At 40.6% G+C, this 26,100-nt stretch overlaps 2 protein-coding genes across 9 annotated transcripts in view; one reads left to right on the top strand and one right to left on the bottom strand.

Moving 5' to 3' along the window:
* The window catches only part of RB1 (RB transcriptional corepressor 1), a 130,245-nt gene extending 123,949 nt beyond the window's left edge, over positions 1–6,296 (top strand). The window contains exons 25-28 of one of the 2 annotated variants that reach the window (XM_036831932.1): positions 63–205; positions 718–767; positions 2,879–2,968; positions 5,922–6,003. In XM_036831932.1, coding sequence (XP_036687827.1) covers positions 63–205; positions 718–767; positions 2,879–2,952 — 267 coding nt within the window. In that variant the 3' untranslated portion in view covers positions 2,953–2,968; positions 5,922–6,003. Of the gene's footprint in view, positions 1–62; positions 206–717; positions 768–2,878; positions 2,969–5,921 lie in introns of both variants that reach the window. The other variant, XM_036831931.1, reaches the window with a different exon arrangement.
* Positions 6,297–9,648: 3,352 nt separating this feature from the next.
* The window catches only part of RCBTB2 (RCC1 and BTB domain containing protein 2), a 43,761-nt gene continuing 27,309 nt past the window's right edge, over positions 9,649–26,100 (bottom strand). For all 7 annotated transcript variants that reach the window (XM_036831485.1, XM_036831486.1, XM_036831491.1 and 4 more), the window contains 5 exons: positions 21,522–21,712; positions 20,880–21,006; positions 18,695–18,834; positions 14,461–14,591; positions 9,649–10,906 (listed from right to left, as the gene is read on the bottom strand). In XM_036831485.1, the coding sequence (XP_036687380.1) occupies positions 10,766–10,906; positions 14,461–14,591; positions 18,695–18,834; positions 20,880–21,006; positions 21,522–21,712 (730 nt within the window). In that variant the 3' untranslated portion in view covers positions 9,649–10,765. The remainder of the gene's footprint in view (positions 10,907–14,460; positions 14,592–18,694; positions 18,835–20,879; positions 21,007–21,521; positions 21,713–26,100) is intronic.

Raw genomic sequence — 26,100 nt, 5'->3', positions numbered from 1 at the left:
GGTTGCTAACTGCAAAGTGGTGGCATTTAATGATTTAAAATAAAGAATTCCATAATTTGCAGACTTCTGAGAAGTTCCAGAAAATAAATCAAATGGTGTGTAACAGCGACCGTGTGCTCAAAAGAAGTGCTGAAGGAAGCAACCCTCCTAAACCACTGAAAAAACTGCGCTTTGACATTGAAGGATCGGATGAAGCAGATGGAAGGTAGGAGCAGTGTTCGAATGTCTTTCAGTAGCTGAGCTGGTCATCGGGAGAACCCAGAGTGCCCACTCTACTCCCAGCTTACACCAGTCCTTCTCATGCCAGTTTTATTTGGAAATTATGAGGATTGCTCAAAATAATAGGTGTGACTGCATCCCAAAGTTAAAAGCACCATGTAAATCTACTGAAATTCATTGAAAATATCAGATGTTAAAAATCTGGTCATTTTTTTACAAAGCTATTGATAAAATTTTGTTAGTTTTGATTAACATTAGATTTTAAAATGCTTACTCTTGAAAAATGCTACTGTGTTTTATAAGAACCACCGAAAAAATATCTAGGATCATAAATTTGTGACATTTATATTTTAGATGTTCGATTTATAAACCTTTGAAATTAAAAGCTACTCACTAAAATAAGAGCATAAAAAGTCATTGAAAACATAGTTATTGGAAATCTGAGGTTTTCATTTATACATATACGTATGAAATATTTTGCATTTTTTAAATCTGCAGTAAACATCTCCCAGGGGAGTCCAAATTTCAACAGAAACTGGCAGAAATGAGTAAGTACTTATCATTTCACCTTATGTAAATGAACAGTCATTTACATTGCAGAAAGCCTTTTCACATTATAAAAGAATAAATTTATAGAATCTCTTCAATTAGTGACTTGCTTATGCGTTGAAGATATAATTCGGTCAAGCATGTGTTATTTACAAGCCTGTATGGATTAGATGTGTGATGCAAAGTGAAGGTCATCTTCATCCTTCCTAAAATCTGTGTGGGAAGACCAAGAAGTGAAACCAAATCTTCAACATGAATGGCTGTGGTTAGAAAATATTTTAGGTAGCAGAACTGTAATGAGGTACTCTTTATTTAAGAGTATTGGATGTAGGCAAGAATGTAATAAACTTAGCATATATAAACATCATCACCCTTATTTAAAGAATAATCTTTTATTCTGCTATTACTGAACTTTCCTAATTCGCAAGTTTTAGAACTTATTTTAAACAAAAGTTTTCCATTACTGGAAATCAGAATTTTGATAAAGAACACTAGAGCATTTTCCAAGTTATACAGAGTGACGTAAGTTTGGAATGTTAAGGCAAATGGACTTCTCTCCTAAGCTACTCTGACACTATGAAAGATTAACCCAAGTATAGTAGATGGGAAGCACATTAAGAAAAAGATCAGTGTGCACTAACTGCTACTGCGTTGTCTTAGAGAGGTAGCCATGAGGGTGAGTGTGACATTTCCTGATAATCTGGTGCCAGACCCATTAACAGGAAACAGAGCTGGGTCTTGGAAAGAAGACAAATATTTAGGAGATAATAAGAATTAAAACTGTCATTCCTAGGTCATAAGACATATCAATAAGAACAGTACCAATTAAAATGTGACTTTTTAAAAAGGGACTTTCTCTCAATATGTCTCTGTAGATACTAACTTTGAAATATAAAGTGTTTTTAAAAATACTTTTGATTTTTTAAACCATATTTCTATGTGTATTATTTTGAAGAGTACTATTGAAACTAAATTAAATTTTGTGGTTATAAATGGATCTCTTTTTGGATTTTACATTAACTAATATACTCCTGTTTCAACTTTTAAATAGTTGTAGCTTTTCCCCCCAGTACATGAAAATAGACATGAAGCTTATAACCAAAATCAGACCTTAAAAACATGTGGAAGCATTTTGGAACCCACAAATATGCATTTTAAAAGGAGCAGAAAGCTGTAAAAACATGTATATTTTCTTACAGAAGAGCTCAGTTGCTGTAGTCAGTACATTTCGCAGTGACACACTTAGCTATGACCATGAATTCCCTCTGCCAGGCTGAAGTTCAGGGCCTTTGTGCAGCTGAAAATTGAGGAGAGGTAGCAGGAGTTTTAACCCATAAGGATAAGGAATTCTCCAGGTTGCTCCAGCTTTCCTCAAAAAAACTGTATTCAGAAAAAGATCATTACACAGTGCTAGATTGCTCAGAGTGGAAGGGCCAGAAGGGGAGACTTAGAGTCACTCCTTTCTTTACCAAGCGTGAGTGTTCTTTGTGCTTCTTTATGAAGAGCCTTTGCCCACCTCTAAAATCAAGTTAAGATTTTTAAAATTATTTAAGAGAAGCATTCTGTTTTTGTGTTGTAATTAATAATGTATTTTTAAATGTCCACGTCCAAATTAAATGAGCTGTGAGCTGATGTGTTTGCAGTACTTGCAGCGTGTCTCCAAACACAAGGGAATTCCTGGCTTTATGAAGAATAACACTCACTTCAGCAGACCAGCCCAGAATTCTGTATTGCTCAGGTGCCAAACTTAACCGTATCGTCTCTAGAACAGTGGTCTACAAAGTTGGGCACACTTGGGTGTGTGTAAGACCACCTTTTGGGGGTACATAAAGAGACTATTAGAATATTTATCTTTATCTCATCTATTTTAATGTTTGGGGTATGTGTGTCTTATAATTTAGACACATGTACATACATACATACATACTTTAGTGGTACATGCTTGGAAGAAAATTTGCTGATGGGGATGTATGATTTAAAAAACGAAACCACTGCTTTTGCGAGGCCCTTGGGCTCCATCAGTTTGGCGTAAGCATAACATATGTGGCAGCCCTTTACCAGCTTACCCAGCACCGTCAGTGCTATTAACATTTCTTCATCCTTGTTTTAGCATCTACTCGAACACGAATGCAAAAGCAGAAAATGAATGATAGCACGGATACCTCAAACAGGGAAGAAAAGTGAGGACCTCACGACCTTGGTGGGCACCCTGTACACCTCCGGCTTCATTGTCTCCCACAGATCTGACTGTAGAACTCTCCCAGGTTCTGTTTACGGCCACATTTGATACATACCTTCAGCTCTTTTTGTGGATAGCACAGTTGGGTATTTGTGCAGGGGATTCCTAAGCCACTTGCAACATTGTAGTCACTAGAACATGCATTGTTATTGTACAAGATTGAAAATCATGTGCCAGTCCTGCCATTTAAAAAGCTGTAGCAGATGTTTCCATTTCCAAAATACAGTAAGTCCCCTACATACGAACCTTCAAGATGTGAACTTTCAAAGATGCGAACAATTGAATCCAGCAAGGAACCAGAACCTGTGCCATTAATGTCAGGCGTGAGTGAAATTGCAGTTTGCCCTCCGTCTCCTATTGCTGACGATCCTTCAGCTCTACCATCTCCCACCTCCTCTCCCTCCTCCAGTCAGTAACTCTTCTTGCCTCTTCAGGCGATGCCAGCCCGTATGCCAGCTGTTGTACTGTACTACTGTACTTTTCAAGGTACTGTACTGTAAGATTAAAAATGTTTTCTTTATTTTTTGTGTTTGTTTGTTTTTTATGTATTATTTGTGTGAAAAGTATTATAAAGCTATTACAGTACAGTACTATATAGCCGATTGTGTTAGTTGGGTACCTAGGCTAACTTCGCTGGACTTACAAACAAAGTGGTCTTATGAAGCACTCTCTGAATGGAACTCGTTCGTATGTAGGGGTTTTACTTACAATTGCTCTGCTTTACAAATGGTGGCAGGATCCCCTGGGAGTGAGAGTCCTCACAACCTGTGCCTATCTGAGTACTTTGTCTTCTCTTGTGGCATGTATGTGATGTTTGCTCTTATTTTTATTAATTTATATTTATTTTTTTAACTTAACATGAACACCCTTAGAAAATGCGTCTTGTCTTCCAAATGCAATTTGGCTGACTGCCCCCATTCATTCACCCAAATGATCCTGAGCTCTTGTGCTAAAACACATATTAGAAACTAGGGAAAAATTACTAATTTTTACACATTAGATTTTAGTTTACTCATGGAAACTAAATGGATGTACTGTGTGTTTGTTTTATAAATATTAGTTTTTAAATGCAAACAGAAAGCAAAGTATAAACATATGAGATACTGTCATACTACTGATACAGATTTCATACCTCAGGACTTGTAAAAATTTATTCTTTTCTTCATCCAACTCATGTTTTAAAATAAAGAGTTATTAATAGTACTCTTGGTTTTTATACCGTTCAGATCACTGAATTCATGAAGTACCCATCTAGTGCTTGGAAAATAAAGTGTTCAGCTAGAGCTTTGCTGCAGAGGACCCTAATACAGTATATCCCAAGTGCACTTTCTAACATTTCTGGGTCCTGAAGCATCAAGATACAAAATAATTTTACTCCACAAACAGACTGTTAACTATAGGAGCCTTAATTTTTTTCTTAGAGAGTTATATAATTACATCTCAGCAGTTACTGTGCCCTCCTGAATGCGGGAAGAGGGTGTGTTTGTTCTGGAATGGTACATGTATTCCATGTATCTTTTGAACTAGCAGTTGTCTTTTTTTTTTTTTTTTTTTTTCCTTAATTCAGCATGGTCTAACACTGGCATGTTCAAAGCCGCATCATTTCTCATCCAAAATGCAGGTAATGAAAGGTCTTTGGGTTAGGCATTAATGTTTCTGATTTTGTGCAAAAGCTTCAATTTAAAACAGCTGCATTAGAAAAGAGGCGCTCCCCCCTCCAACACCTAAAGGTGTATTTAAATATCTTGTGTGATTAACTTATTTAGAGATGGTATAATTTAAAATAGGTGGTATTTAAGGTAGCATCTACTAGCTTTTAGGAAAATTACTTTGTCTAAACTCAGAGTTCTTTTTAAAAAGAAACCTGGTCTTATTTGTTAGAAAACAAAACTTTATTTTGTGCTCAGTTAAGTTGCAAACTTATTTTTTTTGACAGTTATCTTGATAACAAAGGCACTAGAAAGCTTTATCTCATTTCCTCATTCATTTTTGCATGAATATCAAATCAGTTAGTTTTTAGGTCAAGGGCTTACCACATTTCTGAGTCTTTTGCTAATAAGTTCATGTTAGAATTAGTGTCAGAACTTAAGGAACTTCAGAGATCATGTATTGAGATTTCTTAAATAAGTCTTCAGATATTGCTTTATTGCTTTTTGTATTGGTTAAAACTGTACATTTAAAATCGCTATGTTACTATTTTCTACAATTAACAATAGTTTGTCTATTTTTAAATAAATTAGTTGTTAAGAGTCTTAATGGTCTGATGTGGTCTTTGTATTAAGTGCACTAACGTTCTCTTTGGTATCTAAATTATCTCATCCGTTCTCAGCCTTTAAGAATGGGCTTTATATGCTGATGAATCCCAAACTTATTTCTCCAGCCCTGACCTCTTCATGGAGGTCAGAGCTCTCATAGCCAACAGAACTGTTGATTCCTACCCCTCCTCCCCACCCAACTTCTCAAAATAAAAACCAAAATCAAACAAAAACACCCTTTTCTACCCTAGTCTTTTCCCATGTTACTAAACACTTACTTGCTCAAGATAAAAACCTGAGTCTTCTATTAGCTATTGTCTGGACCACTGTTAAAGACTTCTAACTGGTCTCTACTTCCCTCTCTTTCCTCTTTACCTTTCTACTCCTTAAAGACCCCTTTAAAATATAAATTGATTCACTTTGCTCCTCTCCTTGAAGTATTCACACTCCTGATCGCGGCCTGGGAAGCGGCCCCTGCCTTCTTCTCCGTCCTGTTCTCAGGCTACTTTCTCCCTGCTCGCTGTGCTTTATCCCCACTGGCCTTTTTCTCTTATGACGCCAAGCCCATCCCTACCTCAGGCTTTTATATTTGCTGTTCCTTCTGTCCAGGGTGCTCCTCCCCCAGGATTTTGCTTAGCTGGTTTCCTCTTGTCTTTCAGGGCTCAGCTCAGAGGCCTTCCTTGACACCCAAGCTAAAATCCTTCCTCTGTACTGTGCCACTCTCCTTCAAAAGTGTAACAGCATTCATCACCGTCAGAAACTGCCTTACTCGGGTTGCCTATTGCCTGTTTACCCACCCCGGCATCAACCTGGCTGGCCTTACCTACTACTATAGTTCTAGCATCTAGAAGAAGCCCGTATGTAGGGGGGAAAAAAGGTATGTTTCCTGTATGTTTTCCAAGTATGTAGAAACAATATTCTCTTTCTCTTTGAAAATGCCATGTACTGAGTACCTACTGTATTTCAGGCACATTCTAAATGTAAGTGATACAACAACAAATAAATAAAATGAAGATTCCCCCTCTCTGTGGAACTTACATTCTAATTCTAGTTTCGGGAAAAGAGAGCAAACGAATAAATAAACGAGGAATATGGTATATGTGATTGTATTAAGTTCTGTGGAGAAAGACATGCCAGGGAGGAGGACGGGGAGTACCGGTAGGGAGAGGAGTTTTTACACTTGAAGGAGAGTGGCCAGGGCAAGACTTGCCGAGGTGGTATTTGAGCAAAGTGTTGAAGAGGGTGAGGGAGGGAGCCAGGCACAAGAGGGGGTAAAACAGAACACAGAGAGGAAAAGCCAGTGCTCAGAGGTGGGTGTACGTCAGGTGTGTCTGAGGAAACATAAGATGTCACAGTAAGATGGAGAGTTTTAAGAAAAGGAGTCGGCGCGGGGGGGGGGGGCAAGTATCTCTTTTCATCTAACACAGAGTTTATAAAGGCCTTTCCTTCCAAGCATCCTTCACATATATATATATTATAAGTCTGCAGTCCTTTATCTGCAGTTCTGAAATCCAAAAAGCTTTTAAAACCAAGTGGTTCTGTGTGTTTGGTACCAAAAGTCATATGGCATCAAAAACATATCTAAACTGGCATAGAGCTACTGAGAGGCTTTATCCCACTTAGTGGGAATATTCTTGTTTCACCATTAGTGCACTGATTTGGGGGATCTAACCTAGGCCCTGCTTAGGTATCACGTATTATGTAATATATGTACCATATGATCATATTAAACTCCAAAAAAAATTAAGAAACACATCTGGTACCAAGGGATAATCTTGAGTTTAAGTAATGTGATTTCTCAAAAACAGGTGGACAGTAAAAGTCCCTCCTTCTGAAACAGCAGCATGTCTGTCCCTGAAGGAAGAAAGGCAAATAAAGAAGTTCCAGCAGGAAAAGCAGCAAGCATACCTCAGTGGACTGTATTTATGTTGGATGCGGATCTTCCATGAAATGCAGTCTCTTAGGTCAGGGAAAAATCAAGCAGCCTTTATAACATTAAAAATTTTTAGATGATAGAAAACTGATCACTTCTGGAGATTAATTTAGTATTCCAGTAATTAAAGCTCTTTATAATGAAAGGGACAAGCTCAAATTCAGTATTTACTTTATTCATTACAGTTTTCTGGTACGAATGGTGGGCGGCGGGGAGTATCAGTTCTATTACCGTCCGGATGATTTCCTAGAAACTTGCCTGTAGAAGCATATTTTTGTTCCTCATTTTTGGGCCAGACAGCGTACATGGCATTGGCAAGGATTTATTCAGTAGAATTTTCCTTTGGACTAAATAAATGTTTTACAGGACAACCTAAAACCTTGCCTCTAGACATAGCAAATTTCCACAAATATGGGGTCTTAAATAGAAATATAGTAACACTATATGTCTGAAAGGAATTAAAACAACTCTTTTAATAAGAAGCTGGAATAGTCATCTATTCTTAGAAATACTTTTTTGTGTCCATTATCTTGGAACTATACTTACACTTTAGTATTGATGTATGATGACAATTTACTATGAAAGTTAAATTTATTCCACAGACCAATATCAGTTACTTTCTAAACAGAAAATGTTATGATTTTAACTGAATTTAGTGAGAGAAAATCATTATGGTTTATGTTTTTATGCTTTGGCAAAGACTGAATTAAAAGTGACAGTACAGTATGGTTTTTCCTTTCTCTTTACAGTTCTCTCCCAACCTGTTTGTTGTGATTAATAGCACAGGGAGGACTCATAAGATTGATTAAGACTGTGTAGTTTGTAATTGCCTCTTTTTCATTATCACTGGTCAAGAATTCTGCATCTAACACTCACCAGGTTATGGTCTAGAATGACTGGCAGTTTCTTCAGGTCTCAGATGAAAACATTTAACCCTTTTTAAAAAGCACTGAATGGTATCTTCACAAACCTCTCTCAGCAGATGAGGACGCTACTTAATTCCTGTAAAATCTAAACCTCTCTGTGTGTAAGTTGGGGTGAAATTATATTGGAAGCACTAAAACACTGAATTTCTTGTGTGAGCAGAGAGGAAACAAAACTTAAGGATGGAAAATGTAAGATGAACTTAACGGAGCCACTGACTTCTGATGTAGTGTCATCATGAAAATGGACCTTCCCTCTCACATATCCCTGACTAAACTTAGGGTTTCTGAGCTCTACAAACACTCACCTGTTAGAAAGAAATGAAGGAACTAAAGTGATATTATCCTTCATATAGGAGCACTGATGGCCAGCCTATCCTCAAAGACCAGAGAGAAAGCATGTTTTTTCAGAGAGATGTAACCACGGGACTCGTCTGTCATCTCCAACTGGTCTAAAATTAGCCCTTCCTTATTGTTTGGCATCCCAGGTTTTAAGAGCTAAACCAGTGATTCTCATCCTTGGCTAAACATCAAAATTACTTGTGGAGCTTCGTAAACATACTGAGTTAGAATCCTTGAATCTATATTTTGTAAAAATTTCATAGATTATTCTATGCCCAGAGATAAGCAGCACGGAGATACAGAGCAGTGCAACCTACACATAACAAGCTTAGAGGAACTCTAGATAAAACTCCACCCACCCCTTCTTACTAACGTGTACTCTGGCAGAGCAGTGACCCACTGGGGAGTCTCGTGGAGGGTAATCCATTTTTCATCCCTCAATAAACTTACCTTTGGGTGGTTCCCTTTGGGTGGTTCCCTTTGGGTGGTCCAATATTTCCATGAAATGAGTTCATAAAAGAAAAAGGCACTGAGGAACTTCAGAAGACCCTGTCAGAAAAGGGCAAGAAAGAGGAAGACAAGGTTTGGGAAGACACTAAAATATAAAGGCTTTTTGGTCAGTGACAGCAAGCATAGTGGGGTGAGGAGAACAAGTTGGAAATGAAGCCTGTGGACGTCTGACTGTGAGAACTGATGGCGACTGGTAATACCCAGGCCTCAATGTTTCTTTGCTGGAGAGAACAGCTAACCTACCAAAACAGACAGACAAATGGTGTAAGGCTGTAACATCTTACGGAAAAAAACCAGAACGAACTTTTTGGCCAACCCAATAAAATAACAAATACTACACAGTTCCAAAAATGGGATTCTGATTTAGAATTGGAGGCATCCAGACTCCTTTGCCTCTACCAGACAAGGTCTGCAAAAACGGATAAACAAAAAGAAACTAAGGATTCAAAAGTGACCTCACCAATAAAGAACATTCATGGGCCATCATATGAACCGTTGATTAGAATTAGTTGTTTAGAAGCCATTTACGTTTTAGGGTAGGGTTCGCTATGATGCCTTATCTGAGTAACTGCTTTAAAAAATAAGCTTATATCACATGGATTTCTGTATATCTAAGAGACATAAGGTTGACAGAATCTTGCTGCTTCTGAAGAATTAAAACACACACACACATTTGTTCTATTATCTGCAAATAAGCACTTTATTATCAAACAGTTCAGCATCAGAACAAGGTTTCCAAAAGAGGTTTCTCTACATAGTATCATATTGTGAAAATACATGTTAGGAGACTCTACATCCTACATCCTGTTCCAGTTTCTCATTTGTAGTTGGGTAACTTGATCTAAACAGTATAAATTTATCTCTCTCTTACTAGTGGCTGTCCATGAAATGTAAGCATAGTTCCTTTTCGGCTAGTACTTTGTAATTACACTGTGCCAAGTTAAAAGACCTTACAGTGACATAAAAGTCAACTACAAGAAAAACAAAATCGTTTTTACTTACAGAGGCAAATCTCTCTTCACACAAAAGTAAAGGACATTATGCAATTATGTAAGGCAAATGAGCCCAGAAACAACATTCATTCAAAGATAGTACACTTCTTACTCGATAACCCCGTGTGAGAAATTAATGACTCAGAGTAAAGAGGGAATTAAAATTAGCCCTTGGGTCTTTGACAATTTAATTGCTAAGGCCTTTTGTGAATTCCAATTAACGCTCGAAATTAGCCGCTATTTCTCAGAGCGAGGTACAGAAGAATATGAGCCTCAGATGTTTTAAATTCGTTTTGTGAACGTTATTCCTTCATCCAGTATCCCACAAGTAAAGCTGTTCTTGGGGCATAATTAAGATTCATATAATAAGCTGAGTGCCTTACTCTATGCAAGGCACTGTGCTGGATGCTGCAAGTGTGCTAGTGACAGCATTCCTTGTCAAGCTATCTGTGTGGTATCAGCCTGTTGAATATGGAAATTTGGCCAGAACAGCATATACTTAGACCCATGTACCTACCAAAAGTCTCCAACTTAAGTGACTCGAAAGAGGAAATGGTAAGTATAGTAAGACATTTCAACTTTTTTCCCTTGAGCTTAGTCCCATCTGATCAGAGAGCATTTAATGCCTTCTCTCTAGATTGTGGATTTCAAAAGGTGGGGAAGACTGACCACCATCCTTCTCTTGACAGAACATTAAGTATTCAGCCAAATGAAGCTCATCATAAATACTATTAAAGAGAAATTATTCTCTGGCTTTTGCAGGGAAAATGGAAATGCTAAAAATTCTTTCCTGCAGGTGAGGATTAATTTTTAAAGGCTCCAACTCTGCTTGCTTTGCTGATAAAGTTCTTCAAGAGATCATGGTCCATTTCTGCAAAGCCTGACGTCTGTGTTACTACAGTCAAATGGTTTATGCAAAACCTGAAGCAGAATTCTTCTAAATCCTAGGAATGACAACAGAAATTTAACAAATAAACAAATCTGTTTTAACAAATTCACATATCCCAGTGCAATGCAACGTAGCACAAAAATTCCTAAAACACATAGGCAAGGAAAAAGGATTTGATGGCCAGCAGAAAGAAATGTTGGGACAGCAATGCCTAAAGAATAGTTGTAAAACTACATAGCTAATATGAATCTATGCTTGTAAAAATTTAAATAACAGAGTAAAGCATTCAAGTGCCTCCACACTAACCAATGCAAAAAATGAGACTTTTTCTTCCCGGAGATAGGCACCTAGATGTATTGTTCATTTCACTTTCAATATTTATGCAGAGTACGACACTCCTCTTGTTTGTCTGTTTAATAAATATTTATTTATTGCATGAATGCATTGAGTAAACTGTTTAAAAGATTTTCTTTATGTTGAGCCCAACACTCCTCTTTTATATTCTTTTAGGGGCTTAAATAGTTTTACCTGTAAAGAGTTTGTGAGAAAAGCTTAAGCCATAAAACAGTCATCTTGGGAAATGCTTCTCTGAAGTCATTAACAGGCCACTGCTCTTTTTCCTTTACAAGAAGATAAAGGCTGGGATGATTAGATTTCATCAGATCGCACATAGCTGCAATAATCTGAAGTGGGAAAATGCTTTGAAGAAATCATGACTTTCTGCTAAGAGAAACTGCACAGATTGGTGATTTCTGGCTTACTGTAATGTACGCCAGGCCAAAAAATAGTACTGTAGTGATTCTCTTGATTAGATCTGCAAACTTGAGAATCAGAAATAAGATGGCTGGACACTTTTTTGGTCTGAGAGAAATGAGAGCTAATGTCAGGCCAGCCTGCGGAGACTCTGATATGCCTCCGACCCTGGGCTATGCTGCCCTCCTGACGCAGCTCCTGCCATGCCTCCTTAACGTCTTTGCTCAAGTCTCCTTCTAAGTGAGACCTTCCTTCCCGGATCACGATTTAAAACTTCAGCTTTAATCTCAGCCTGCCCCCCACTGCCCCATTGCCCTTCTCTAACTTACTTTTTTATATCATTTATCACCACCTAACAGACCATATATTGTATTCGTCATCTATTGCCCTCACCAGAAAGTTCCAGGAAGGCAGAGATTTTGGTCTGTTTTGTTCACTTCCTGTACCCTTAGTGCCTAGAACCATGCCAGGCACTTAATGGGCACTCAGGAAATATTTGTTCAATCAATGAATAAACATTGCTGATTTTAAAATATGGGGGCAATAGAGAATAGTAAAATGTGTGGTTTTGAAATTTGTCCAATATTGGATTGCATTCCAGCTTTACAATTATTAGCTTACTAAGAATTTACTTAATCTCTCTGAGATTCAGCTTCCTCATTTGTAAACTGGAACAAATAATAATACATATATTCTTAATAAGGTTCTTTTGAGAACTAAACGAGATATGAACTGTGCTTCAAATAATCCCTGGTGTGTATTAATTACATATTAAGTGTAGTCAAGCATGAGGGATAATTTGCTGAAAAGGTCTGTTTCTTGCTTATTAGAGTCAGCAAGTAACAATACTAGTCAACTCAAATATACTGTTCTTGATTTATAAAAACTTTTATATTAAGTATACATTGAGTCTATTTTACTTGTGGTCTATTATACTAATTTAGGGTACCACAGTTAGACAGCCTGTAGTAAAATACAGTGCCTCTACAGGCAAAGTTGAACATTCATTAAACAAATATTTAATGAGCACATACTATGTGTCAGGCACTATCCTAGGCACTAGGGATATGGTTGTGAGCAAAACAAAGTCCTTGCCATTTGCTCAGGGAGGTTGCTTTCTAGAAAACAGGGCTGAATGGTAACCATACAAATAATTCACATAAACAGGGAATATGAAGAAGTCTTGGACATTAATTCTAGTTCAGATGGAAACACTATGTGCCCACAATCTCATCATCTGAGGCAGCCCACCAGAGTCCAGTATTATCAGCATGACTTTAACAAACTCTTGAAAAAGCACAGTTATTGTTTGGCCATGAAGCCTTCTGCGTGTTGTAAGTGCCCAAAGTATTATTACCTTGATGAAAGACGAACATTCACTATGCTTGTAAATGTCAATGGTTCAAGGTGGGTAAGATTTTTTTAAATGTTAAGTGAAAAAAATCTAGTATTTAGAAATATATATTAGGTTGGCCAAAAAGTTCGTCCCGGTTTTTCCGTAGGATGTTACGGAAAAACCCAAACGAACTTTTTGGCCAACGCAATACATAACCTAGGAAAAAATCAGAAGGAGCTGTATGAAAATGTTAGTGTCCTCTGGTTGAGGAGTCATTTCCTTCCTCATACTTTTTGTATTTTACAAATTTTCTTTAATAAGCACATTATTACTTATATAAGCAGAAAAGAAGTTATAACCTTTTTTCTGCCCACGACTAAAATGTCCCTGTTTTCTGACCAAAGGAAAGGATATCCTTAAGGAAATCGACTCCAAAAAGTATGGCCTGTTTCCTAAAGATTTAACTCTAAGACAAGTTTTCTTTCCTTTCTTTATTATCAAAACAATACATGGTCACTGTAGAAAGTTCAGGAAAAACAAGCAAAGATAAGGAAATAAAAATCATCCACAATCCCACCATTCAAAGATAACCACTGACTGTATTTTTCAGTCTTTTTTCCTATGTAGATAATAAATTTTGGTCTTTTTAAATTCAGCTATTTATACTTAAAAAAAATTTATTTTACTATTTTTATTTAAAAAATAAAAATAAATATACTTATTTAAAAAATAGGAGCACAGTTCTTCAGTCAATGATATATGTTGGATAGTATTAACATTTTTTAGTTTAAACAATCCTTTCCTGTTCACACTGACTTTTTCCAATTTTTAAAAATTATAAACAACACTGCAGGAAACATCTTTGAAGCTAAAACTTTGTCTGAATCCATGGTTACTTCCTTAAGATAAGTTTCTATAACTGAATTCCTTAAAGAATTACATTTTTGAAGCTTTTAATACATATTATACCAAACAGCCTCCCAGACTGATTATACTAATTTGCATTCTCCTCAGCAGTTTAGGAGAACACCCATTATCCTGAGCCTATACTATTTCTAAAAATAGACTCCCTGGTTTGACAGTTGAAACATTATACCTTATTTTCATTTATATTTTTCATTTGTTCACAAATCCATTTGGTCCATTTTTTTCCATCAAACTGCTCATGTTTTCTTTTTGTTTTTTTTAAGAATTATACATTAACTATGGTGAACTTGCTTCGTGACATTACAAATATTTTCCCCAGAGTATCATTTACTTTGTTTTTTTCTCTTTATTTTTTTGTGTATAAACATTTTTGTTTTTTTGAGATCAGATCTATCAATCCTTTCTTTTATGGTTTCTGCCCTTGAGGTCCACCCTAACTTTATATATATATAAACATTCCCTTATATTTTTTCTGGTACTTTGTTTACCTTAGATCTTTAATTTACTTAGACTTTCTTTTAGTTTAAGGCAGGAAGGAGACAGCTAACCATTTCCTCCAGAAGGTGAGCTCCTCGAAAGGATGCCCTTCTTACCTGAGCGTCATACTTCACGGCGGCCGAGAGCAGCGCGATGGCGTTCTCCTCACAGATTCCTTGCTTGATAGTTTGTTGGCAGAGTTTTTTCAAACGATTTTCTCTGTAAAATGTAGCCAAATCTAGCAATCCTGGTGGAAAGAGATGTTTTCTTAGGGGAGTGATCTCAAGCACCCTGATTTAAACTCACTCAGCCTGTCAGAGATGATTCTGAATATAATCCTCAGTGAAGGGCTGTGGAAATAGAGACTTGGGCTTACTTACACTCTGAGCATGTGGCTCTCTCTACCTGAGAACGCAGCTGCACTGAGCGAGTGCAGTACACAAACAAGTAGCTGTGGAAAAACAGGAGCAAGTGAACATGGCCCTAGTCTCTTCCTCAGAAATGCTCCTCTAGTTAGCCATTCCCCCGAATTATCAACATCTTCTCCAGCAGCATTCGCACGTGCTGTAATAGTGCCCATCTTCAAAAAGAAAAGAAACGCCTTTCAGGCCTCCTGCGACCCTGCCCCGTTTCTCTGTTCCTCTCCTGAGCGAGCCTCCTGGGGAGAGCGGTCTCTGTTTGCTGCCTCTGTTCTCTCACCTCCTGTCCTCACCTTAAGCAGAAGCCCAGCCCCTCTGCTCCCTGACACCACACCTGTGATGGTCACTAATGGCTCCCATGGTGCCAAACCCAAGGGGCTATCCTCTGATTTCATCTTACTCAACATTTACACAGAATTTGATGGCATTGAGGAGGCTCCCCTTCTCGAAATGCCGTGTTACTTGCTCGTGTTTTCTTCTCCTTCATGAGTTACTCGTCAGTCTCCTGGCTGGACCATTTTTCCTGACTTCCAAGTATTTGAATGCCCCAGAGTTCAATGTTCAGATTCTTATTTCACTTATTTCCCTAAATGATCTCCAGCCCCTCAGTTTTAAATACCGTCTGTAAAAACTGATGATTCCTGTTATATTATCTGTCATCTGCTTTCCAATAACTCAACATAGAGTGATTTAGATGCTTAAGTTAATTTTAATCTACCCCAAGGGACACTATGAAGCACTCTAATCAAGAATGGTCGGTCAGTTTGCATTTGAAAGGCCCTTGTCAGGGGCTTCAGTTATGGCTACCTAAATCTTCATTAGAGGGCGTGTTAATTAGCATAAAGAATGCTACAAACACTTTGTCACTGGTGAAATGAGTGGCACTCAGGTTACGTAGCTTGGCTAGAGATGCTGTGAGGGTGCCTTTGGCCCCTGCGTGATCGGGGTTCAAGCACCGTGGGCTCAGCAGTCCTACTACACCCTTGGAGTGGTACATTCGCCGGGTCTAATCCAGTCCTGGTTGCCACCTGATCAAAAGGCTAGCTGAATCCTGATTCTGGAATATTGTCACGTTTACTTCACAATAACCTTTCACGGAAGGTACTTCATAGAGGGCCCAAAGGACAGAGAGCCAGGATTTCATCAACCTTACAACATTAACCGTTTTTATATCTGCTAATAAGTTTTGTACGTTTGGTAGAAATTTCTACTAAGTTTGGTAGAAACTTGCTTTCATTGTAACATGACAAATATTATCAAAATTATAGAAGAAAGGCCTATGGCCCTCTGAAATCTTTTGAAATCTTGAGAGCCGTGAATGGCCTGATTGTTCCTGGTCAGTTCTCAACAACTCCCAAGTTCACATCAACAGCCCCACACACTCCGAGCATCAGACTCACGCATGCGTGTACTCACGTGTACTGCCCTGAGCCTCTGCTCCAGGGGACGCAGCTCTGCACCCGTTCTAGGCACCCCCCTCTCCACAGGCTGGCCAAGGAGCCAAGTGCCCACTCCTAGACCACACTCTGTGCTCCTGGGACCCTGGGATTCCCTGAATAATCAGCCCTGAAGCCACATATGTCGGTATTTCCTCCCCTCCAGACCATGTGCAGACCCCCAGCCCCAAGGGGTGGCCGGAGGGGTTGACTGGGACACGGACATGCAGGCTGGGATGCCCACACACCCCTGGGATGCAGGATGTAACTGGGGGTGGGTAAAGGAAGACGGCAGGTCCTAAGCTGGAGGCCAGAGGCCTGTCCTTCCTGTGCCACTGTGTCCCAGCAGAGAACTCCAAGCATCCTATAACTCTAAATTCCAGCTGAAATTCCCACCTGGCCTTTCAGTTCTTGACAAAGGTATATTTTTCAAGGTATGAGGATTGAACATATTTTATCTGAAGCTTGTTAGCTTGACATATAACTTTAAATTTTTAGACAAATGGTGCATAGGCCTCCATTTAGACTCTTGCCCAGGGCCCTGCAAACTTGAGGGGCGGGCCCATAAAAAAAAAACCTGCCACGCAGACGTCTAAAAAGCAGCTCAAACTCCTTTGATTTTTCAAACTCAAGAGCAAAACCTGGTGCTCTCCACACTCAAGCCAAATACTGCAGAGCAATCATCCTTCTCTCTTTTTCCCTCAAAACCCACATCCCATCCACCAACAAATCCTGTCAGCTCCCTATTTAAGATATACTCAGAATCTGATCTCTTGCAACACCTCCACTGCTAGACCACCCTAACGCAGGGCACCACCATCTTATACCTCAACCATTACAGTTACTGATTTTTTAAAAGCAAATCCTCTCACCCCTGGAGTAGAAGCTGCTGGCGCCTCTCCCTTCACATATGCACAAAGCCACTCTCCCTTTCTTCCAAAATCACAGACTACGTGGCTGAGCCATGACCATCTAGAAATGACCACTCCCCCCAACTTCCTGTGCAGCTGAGTTAAGGCCTTGGTTATCTCTGGTCCATGGTTTAAAAGAAGTGGGACTTCCTTAACCAACACTGGGATTTGCCCTTTGCCCCTTGTCACTGTCCCTTCCTCCACCCTGCTGCCTGTAATGCACATGTGGTCTTGGCCATGAGTGCAGGGGCCACATGTAAGGATGCCTTGCACTGCACCCCTGTGTGACAGAGAGAGAAACTGTCTTGTTTAAGCCACGTCCTTTTTCCATTTTACTGCTAAAGCAAATCCTGAATAACGCAACCCTCAGGCTCAAAACCTTCCAGGGCTGTCCATCACGCCAAGAATAAAACTCGAGCCCTTCACAGTGGCCTCCAAGGTTGTACCTGGTCTTGCCCAGACCCAGCTGCCTGGCCTCAATTCCTCCGACTGCCGGTCTCACTCTCTCCCTCCAAACCACCCGGGTCTTCCTCCTCCCCTTCCCCTCCTCCCCCCTCTTCCTCCCCTTCCCCCCCTCCCCCCTCTTCCTCCCGCTCCTCCCCCTCCCCCTCCTCCACGTGCTACATATGTTCCTGTCTCAGACCTTTGCACCTGCTATCTCCCTTGTTTAGAACACTTTTCACCTGGGCGTCTGCATGCTTCCCCCAGCTCTCTGCTCAGCACACGTCCTCACAGAGGCCTTCCCTGACCTCCCAGCTGACTGCTTTTCTTTCTTTGTTTAGGGCTGGTCTCCCTCCTCCGAGCAGCAGCTCCAAAGGAGCAGGGTGTCGGTCTGTCTCATTCATAGGTGCCGAGGGGAGCACGGCACATAGTGGGCCCCGGGCCCTCAAGTATTGTGGGAGAAAGGAAGGAAAACTATAAAACTTAAGAAATCAGACTTTTTTTACCTAAGGAAAATTAAATGCTGATCTGGTAAAAAAAGTGTTATTGGATTTATACATGTAAAATGAATATTTAATTGAAAAATTTGAGAGCTGAACTCTTTCTCCAGTTCCTTACAGAAGTAACTCCTTAATTCTCTGTCCCACGGGCCAACAATATTGCTGACAGCTGTAAACTGAAATTTAGTCTGTTTTCACCTTGTGCCCGCTGGACGCCCTGGGTTGCTTTCCTACCGTCAGTAAACCTGAGGTGCAGTGATGCACCAGATCACAGTGGGTGGTCCCAAAGGGACAGTCACAGTTATGGAGACCAGCAGGGCTGCCTATTACATGCATTTTCTCATTTTTATAATGTAAGTATCTTGAAGGCAGCAGCTGTGTGGTAGCTAAAAAGTCGGGTACAGTATCTAGTAATTCAGGAAGAATGGCACCTGTCCCACAGTGCTGATGGTTTCATAATTCATCCATGTCTCATTTTATCCATCCAGTCAACCTTTGTGTGAAGTGGGAACAAGGGAAAAGCGTTTGGGTTCAACACACAAAAAGAGAACTGCTTCTGTGATTACCCTCACAGCCACTTCCTTTTAGGCTCTACGCGAAGCACCTTTCTGCCAATCTCTTGGTCAAGTCTGCTGGTGATTACCTACGGCCTCCTCGGGGGACAGGCTGATGCTGTCTGTGTACAGGTACTCCAGGAAGGCTCGGTAAACAGGATATGAAAATTCACTCATTTCTACAATATCATCCTCGCTGTCTTCCAACGAAGAGCGAAAATGCTCACACCTGAAGGAAGAAAGAAGCGCGTCAGGTCCTGGCTTCTGGGCAAGAGCCAATGACCTTCCTGCGGAGCGTGTGCTCGTGGCGGTTAAAGGGGAAACAACTAACAGGGAGAAAGGAAAAACACAGCACCACGCAACTCCGTGTCCTTGCCGGGCCCCTGGCTTCCCCTGCCGGCCGGAAGTCTGCGGTCGTTTATTCGACGAGGCTGCAAATGCTAACCTGCTGCGGGGCAGCTGCCTCCGCGGCCACGAGCTCCCAGGGGCCCTCCCACACCACGTCCGCGGGGCAGCACTTACAGAAATCAGGTAGGTTTATTTTCATAAACTCTTGAGTAATTTTGTTTCTTCTCCTCCTGTTATGAGTTGAATTGTATCCCCCAAATTCATAGGCTGGAGTCCTAACCTCACTATAACAGTATTTGGAGAAAGGACCTTTACAGAGGTAATCAAGTTAAAAGGAGATCATTAGGGTGGACCCTAATCCAATAGGACCGGTGTCCTTACAAAAGGGGGGATTTGGACATGGGGAGAATGCCGTGTGAAGACTGGAGTTACGCTGCCACAAGCCAAGGGCTGCCGAAGACTACCAGCAAACCACCAGGAGCTGGGACGGAGGCACGCAACAGATTCCTGCTCAGGGCTCTCAGAAAGAGCTCACTCTGTGCACAGCCCTGATCTTTTTTTTTTTTTTTTTTCTTTTTTTTTTTTTTTTAAATTTATTATTTATTTATTATTTATTTTTGGGTGTGTTGGGTCTTCGTTTCTGTGCGAGGGCTTTCTCTAGTTGCGGCAAGCGGGGGCCACTCTTCATCGCGATGCGCGGGCCTCTCACTATCGCGGCCTCTCGTTGCGGAGCAGAGGCTCCAGACGCGCAGGCTCAGTAGTTGTAGCTCACGGGCCCAGTCGCTCCGCGGCATGTGGGATCTTCCCAGACCAGGGCTCGAACCCGTGTCCCCTGCATTTGCAGGCAGATTCTCAACCACTGCGCCACCAGGGAAGCCCACACAGCCCTGATCTTGAATTTCTAGCCTCCAGAACCATGAGAGAATAAACTTCTGTTGTTGCAACAGATTAGTCTACAGAACTTTGTCACAGCAGCCCTAGCAAACCGTAACCTCCCCACTTCTATGAAGGTTTATGGGCTGCAGTGAGAGTGAACAAATACTGCACAGCCTGACCTTACTAAGAAGTGAGCTTGAGACTAAAATGCCGTATTGAGTTTGTGATTCACTGAAGTAGGATTTAAATATCTGTTACACAGCAACGAAATGAATTTCAAAGTCACTATGCTAAGAGAAAGGAGCCAGGCAGAAAAGAATGCATATTGTATAATTACAGTTACCTAAACTTCTAGAATATGCGAACTAATCTATAGTGACAGAAAGAAGATGGTGCTTGCCCCAGGGCTGGGGCCTCAGGGATCTTTGAGGGGTGATGGAAACGTTCTGTGTCCTGATTTGGGGCAGTGGTTTCCCACGAGTATACGAATGTCAAAACTCCTCAAACCGCACATTTTAAATGGATGCAGTTGCTCAAAAATTATACATCAATAAAAGTGATTTTTAAAAATCTCTGTGTTAGCTTTACTCCCGACCTTGCTGCTCTTCTCTTTTTTCAAGCATCTAAATGTTCAGTGTTAGCAAATGTAAAATAGATAGCTGGTGGGAAGCAGCCGCATAGCACAGGGAGGTCAGCTCCCCGCTTTGTGACCACCTAGAGGGGTGGGATAGGGAGGGTGGGAGGGAGACGCAAGAGGGAGGGGATTTGGGGATATATGTATACGTAAAGCTGATTCACTCTGTTATACAGCAGAAACTAACACACCATTGTAGAACAATTATACTCCAATAAAGATATATATTAAAAAAAAGAAAACAGAGAGTACAGAAGAAATGCCACGTATAATGTGTTTCCCCCGCTGCAGGGCATGCTCATAAGGGCAAAGAGAGCCTTACCTTTTTTCAGAATCACAGACGTGCCTAACATAGTTCCTTGGAACTAGAAAACAACAAACATTTATTTCAATTCTTGGAATAAATGATTCCTTACCTAATTTTGAGAAGGACTTTATGCGCATAAATGTACTTTCCATCCACCAGAAATCTCAGGTCTGCGGTGCTGGGATTGTCAAATTCTCTCTTCAGGGACTCAGCCACGGTGAGGTGGCCGTCAGGTTCTGGGGGGCGGGGGGCGACACCAGCGCTTTCTAAGGAGGACGCAGGCCCAGCACGGCTCTGCTGACACGAAAACACCAGTTCCCCAAATAACTGCCCCACTGAGCTATGCGCTGTTTTCCCAAATACAGATTCCCGCTGCTGCAATCATTAAGGATAAGAACCTCAGACACATCTGCTTATAAATCTGGCAAAACAACTAAAGTCCCAAACCACCACACTAAATAAAATTTTTGAAAGTCTGAGTAAATATACCAGCTAAAAATAAAAGCTATAGTTTCCCAGTCACATCAGAAAGCAATCCAAAGGACTTTTAATTTGGTATGAGATACTGATTTCTAATACTTTTGAGAAAAATGAATCGATCCAATGAGTTCCCTTTCACAGGAGCTCATTAGAGGGACATAAATTGCCTGACACTGCACTGAACAAAGTCCTCACTATCAAAAAATGAAAACACCAGAAGTTCTCCTCCTGGCTTGCAGGCCACCACCCCGAAGGACAGCGGTCAGCTCACCCACGGACAGGAGGCGCCAGGTGACGGCGGGCGTGGCGAAGCAGGCAAACACGTCGTCGGTGGAGGAGAAGTGGGTGAGGTGAGGCAGGGTCACCGACTGGCCCCGGCACTGGCCCCACATGTACACGTGCCCTCCCTGCGTCTTGGCTGCAGACGTGTGGGCAGAGTGGCAGGCCGCAATCTCTGTAATTCTAGGTCCACAAACACACACCAAGTAAACACGGTAAACAGGAGAAGAAACAAGGTGATTTTTTCTTCCCTTAGGTCTAACTGATTAAAAACAAAAACAAGACTTAAGACACCTAAGCTTCTCAACTGTCAGGCACCCAACAGTTATTTATATGTAAGCTATGCCTCAGTGGCACTTATGTATCATGAAGGTCTGCTTGTTACCACTTCCAGCCAGTACGCCCATAAAAATATGTACCATCCTGTTTTGAAATTCAAATATTAATACAATCCAAGAGAGCAGAGACCAAAAACAAAGACCAAAAAAAAAAAAAAAAAAAAAAAAAAAGAAAAAAGTGATGTAATTGTTTTCTTAAAACATTACTTACTAAAGCAGATCAGAAAGATTTGGGCCATCTTGACCCAGGGTCAATAAATATTTTCATCAAAACTTTACCAATTTTAGGGTTAAATGAAGCATGCTGTGGGTCACCTCAACTCGCACTGCAAACAGTAAGTGCAGTGGTTCTGACTCACTGGACTATATCATCTGGAACCCAAGAGAGCAGTTTTCTGGGATCAACCACATGTTAGACCCTATTTCAGTAAGTTCATGATTGACAGGCAGGTAGTTCTCAGAACACTTCCTAGTGGAAACCACTGTTTTGTTGAGTTGAAAATAATTATTTTCTCTCAGACTAAGCCACCATACAGATTTAAAGAAAAAAAACTATTTCCCCAAGTGAAGTACCATCTTGATTCTGTCTCGGGCAATGGTACCAGCATTCCCCAGTGACTTAGGCTCAGAACTTCAGGGTCATCTTTGACTTCTCCCTCCTCATGTATCTCTTTGTTCAGAACATCCGCTTGACAAATAACAGCAATTCTTTCTTTGTAGTGCCTCCCATTTGCCACACCCTCATCAAGGACACCCATACCCAGACCAACGCAACTCTTAGGGCTCCCTGCCTCAGACTTTCTCTCCCGACCTAAATCGCACAATGCTGGCAGGTTAACGATCCTCTTGAAACACCATTCTCATCACTACTTTCAAACCTTCGTTGACTTCCCATAAGACAAAAATCCAGACACATGACCTTAAGGCCTTCCATAATTTGCCTTCCATCTATGTCCAGCACTCTCTCAAATCACCTTTGCCCACACACTCTCTGTTCCAATCAACAGATGTACTCACTGCCCCTCAATGTCATTATGCACAAAGCCCTTGGTCAGGAATGTTCTTTAGCACTTTGGGAGACCACTTACAATGACAGCCTCTCTTTTCCCTGATAACGTTCTATGAAAAATGTAACTGATTGGAACACAATCGTGTCCTTCTATGCTAAACTACCCAACATCAGGAAATCAAAACAACTTCATCCCTACATTCACTTCTGAAATGTTTACCATTAGCCTCCAGGAGAGGGGAACGGCCTTTGCCATTCATTAGAGGAGGTGAGACACTGCTTCCACAGCACAGGGGTTAAGGATGCAGAAAAGCTGGGAAAGCTGGCCCTCCCTGAGCATGGCCTTGGGGCATTTACCTGGAACACCCAGTGCCACACGGGAAGTCGGGGGTGGGGCTGAGGCTTGGCTGACTGCAGCAGCCGCTACAGCAACGAGAGTGGAGAAGGTTTAGAGGGAACCTTCAGGTCTCAGCTTGGGACTCGACCATCAGCCAAGGCGCCCTGCCTTTGCCTGATGTCATCTGTCCTTACATGTGATTCATACCAAGAAGCAAATGTGGAAGTTCAGATTTTCCAGTCATACATGCAATAGACAATGACTATAAACTGCGCTAACCTTTACTGTCAGGATGTCTGGCATATTTCACACTTTATTTTGTAGCCATTCTTAATGGAAAAAAATTACTATATGTTCATAATAAATAGGTTTGGTGTCACCTCAACGGAATGATCCGCAACAATGGCACAGCTTAATGTCTGAGAAGTACTAGAAATGAAACAGCAGAGAGTGAGACAGAAGGCAAAACAGAAAACAACGAGGAAAGAAAAAAGGTAATTTGTGAGGGAGGAGAATAATGGAGAAGAAATCATGATTATAAAAAGATCCAGAGCACTGTTTCCCAATCCTGGTTCTGTAAGAGGCCAACACATGTCTAATGACCTCAAGAAGTCACAAAATTCACAAAAATTCAAGGCAAAGTTAGTTTTAGATCAATCTAACTTAAACTGTGTTTTTAGGGAACTTTAAAGACATGCTGGTAAATCAAAGTCCTGAAAATTCAGAAAGATTGGGAATGACTGGGTTAGAGAAGAGAATCATTTTAATTATTAAAATCACTTCTATGTGAACATAAACAGTGACATAAAGTGTTAGCATTCCTCACCATAAACAGACTTAATCAGGTTTTTCTTGGGTTGTTGTTTGAGCAAATAATCCCACGTAGACAGATTTCCCCTTTCCGCTTCTGTGAACACGTAACCAAGAGCTGACGACCCACCCCGCCCCAAGTTCAATCCTGTTTGTTCTAATTAGCCAAGGCTCCCCGTGATGGGCCCCAAGAGTCAGGAGTTCCTGAGAGATAAGTCATAACGTATCTGCAAAGTTTCAGTCATTGAAAAGGGCGGGAAGGTGCCGAACAAGTCCCAGCAAACCTATAGGTTCCTCCCTCGCAATATTTGTGCAATGGAGAGCCTGCAAGCTCAGCAATCACCACCTGAAATTCAAGCACGGAAAACTGAGAAAAGCAGGACCATCTCATTCAAAACTCATCCCTGATATCCGTAGCCAAAATCATGTTTACGTGGACAAGACCAAGTGTGCAAGTATTTAGCTATTTCTACTTTTTTTTACATATATAATTCAAAAAAATGTTTTGAGTTATGAAGTTTTTAAAAAAGACAGAAAGCAATAGATAACTCTCCAGTGCCACGTGCCCTGACACTCACATAACTTCCGTGCCCTGCTTCTCTGCCTCTTTCGCTCTTTCCCACTGAGCCGCCCTACAGTCTATCTGTCCCAGCGTGACCACAGTCAGAAGACCTGGCACTCACTCTCGGACTGTCAGGACCAGCGGCGCAAGGTGGGGCGCGTCGCTGGTGGGCAGATGGCAGCGGGCTCTGTGAGTCCAGACAGAGGAGTTCAAGTTTATGTTAAATGTGGCAGCAGGAGAAAAATGGTAAAGTGCCATACAGATAGTCTGTTTTTATACCCATGTTACCTCGGATCCTTTAACACTTCTTCACTATTTTGTCTAAGTACTACAAGTCCCCACTGACTGGATTTGCTAGCTGGAGGCATTTTTGTGATTATTCAAAGCCTCAAGACTGTCTCTTCTCTTTTTACTGAGCGGCTCTGAACCACCTTTAAGAGAAATGAAAGTAACACAGCTGCTTGCATCTCCTGTGTGCCTGCCAGCTCGTGACCTTCATTATCTTTCCTCTTCCCCAATTCTTAAGGAGTCTAGGGTCTTACTGTAAGATATGGGGGAAAAAAAGGTTTTTTAACCAATTTAACATAGGTTAAATAAAAGCAGCCAGGTTCACAATACTCAAATGAAAATCAAGGGAGCTGAAAATGACCATCTGGTTCTTCATTTTCATTGTTAAATATTCCAATAGAAACATATAAAAGAACTGCTACAAATGCAAAATAATTTATCCATATATTTATTTAAAATCAGATATAGCAAAAATTAATATGTAAAATAAAAATGAAAACAGCAATATTAATTTCCACAATGATTTCAACCCTGGCTTAATGGAACAGATAATAAAATGTTCTTGTTCCATGCTCCTGTGTCAAGAAATGAAGAGTGAAAAGGCAGTGATATATCCATGTTTGAGAAATTTCAAGAGACCTTGAAAAATAGTAGGATAATCTGGGGGAAAACTCTGGATATGCTACTCACTTAATACAACCTTGCAAACAAGTGCACACACTCAGTTTTAATTTTTTAACCATTTTGCTCTGCTTCACAGTGATAGCCTGGGAGTTGAAGTAATGAAACAGCCGTATTCCTTTCAACTGGCAAATTTTATAAGTAGCTGCGTGAATGGCTTTATACCCCCATCTGAGATACTTTCATCTTCCTAAACCATAGAAGATAGACCTCCAATGTTATCAACTTCTTCTTAAGAATGTGAAATAGGAAACAATGAGAATGGGGGGAAAAGGTCTTTTTTGAGCGAGAAGAATAATGTGGAAAAGCTGTTGGAGGATTAGTCATTGTAGTTGGTGTAAAGTAGCTATTGGAGGTATAGATGAAATATGGGTATGTGAAAACAAAATATTTAACATCAATCAACTTGCCCCAAAATTCTAAAGCTAATTTTAAACAGGAATGAATGGTCTTGTTCAAGAATATTCTAATGCTAGCAGTCAATTGCCCATAATTCTATACAATGCCTAAGTTTAGTTTAATCACGAAAGAACACGGAACTTATTT

The sequence above is a fragment of the Balaenoptera musculus genome, chromosome 18 (assembly GCF_009873245.2).
Source record: "Balaenoptera musculus isolate JJ_BM4_2016_0621 chromosome 18, mBalMus1.pri.v3, whole genome shotgun sequence".
In the NCBI taxonomy this organism is placed as follows: domain Eukaryota; kingdom Metazoa; phylum Chordata; class Mammalia; order Artiodactyla; family Balaenopteridae; genus Balaenoptera; species Balaenoptera musculus.
The sequence above is the reverse complement of the archived record's forward strand: the minus strand, read 5'-3'. Positions and strand labels throughout refer to the sequence as shown.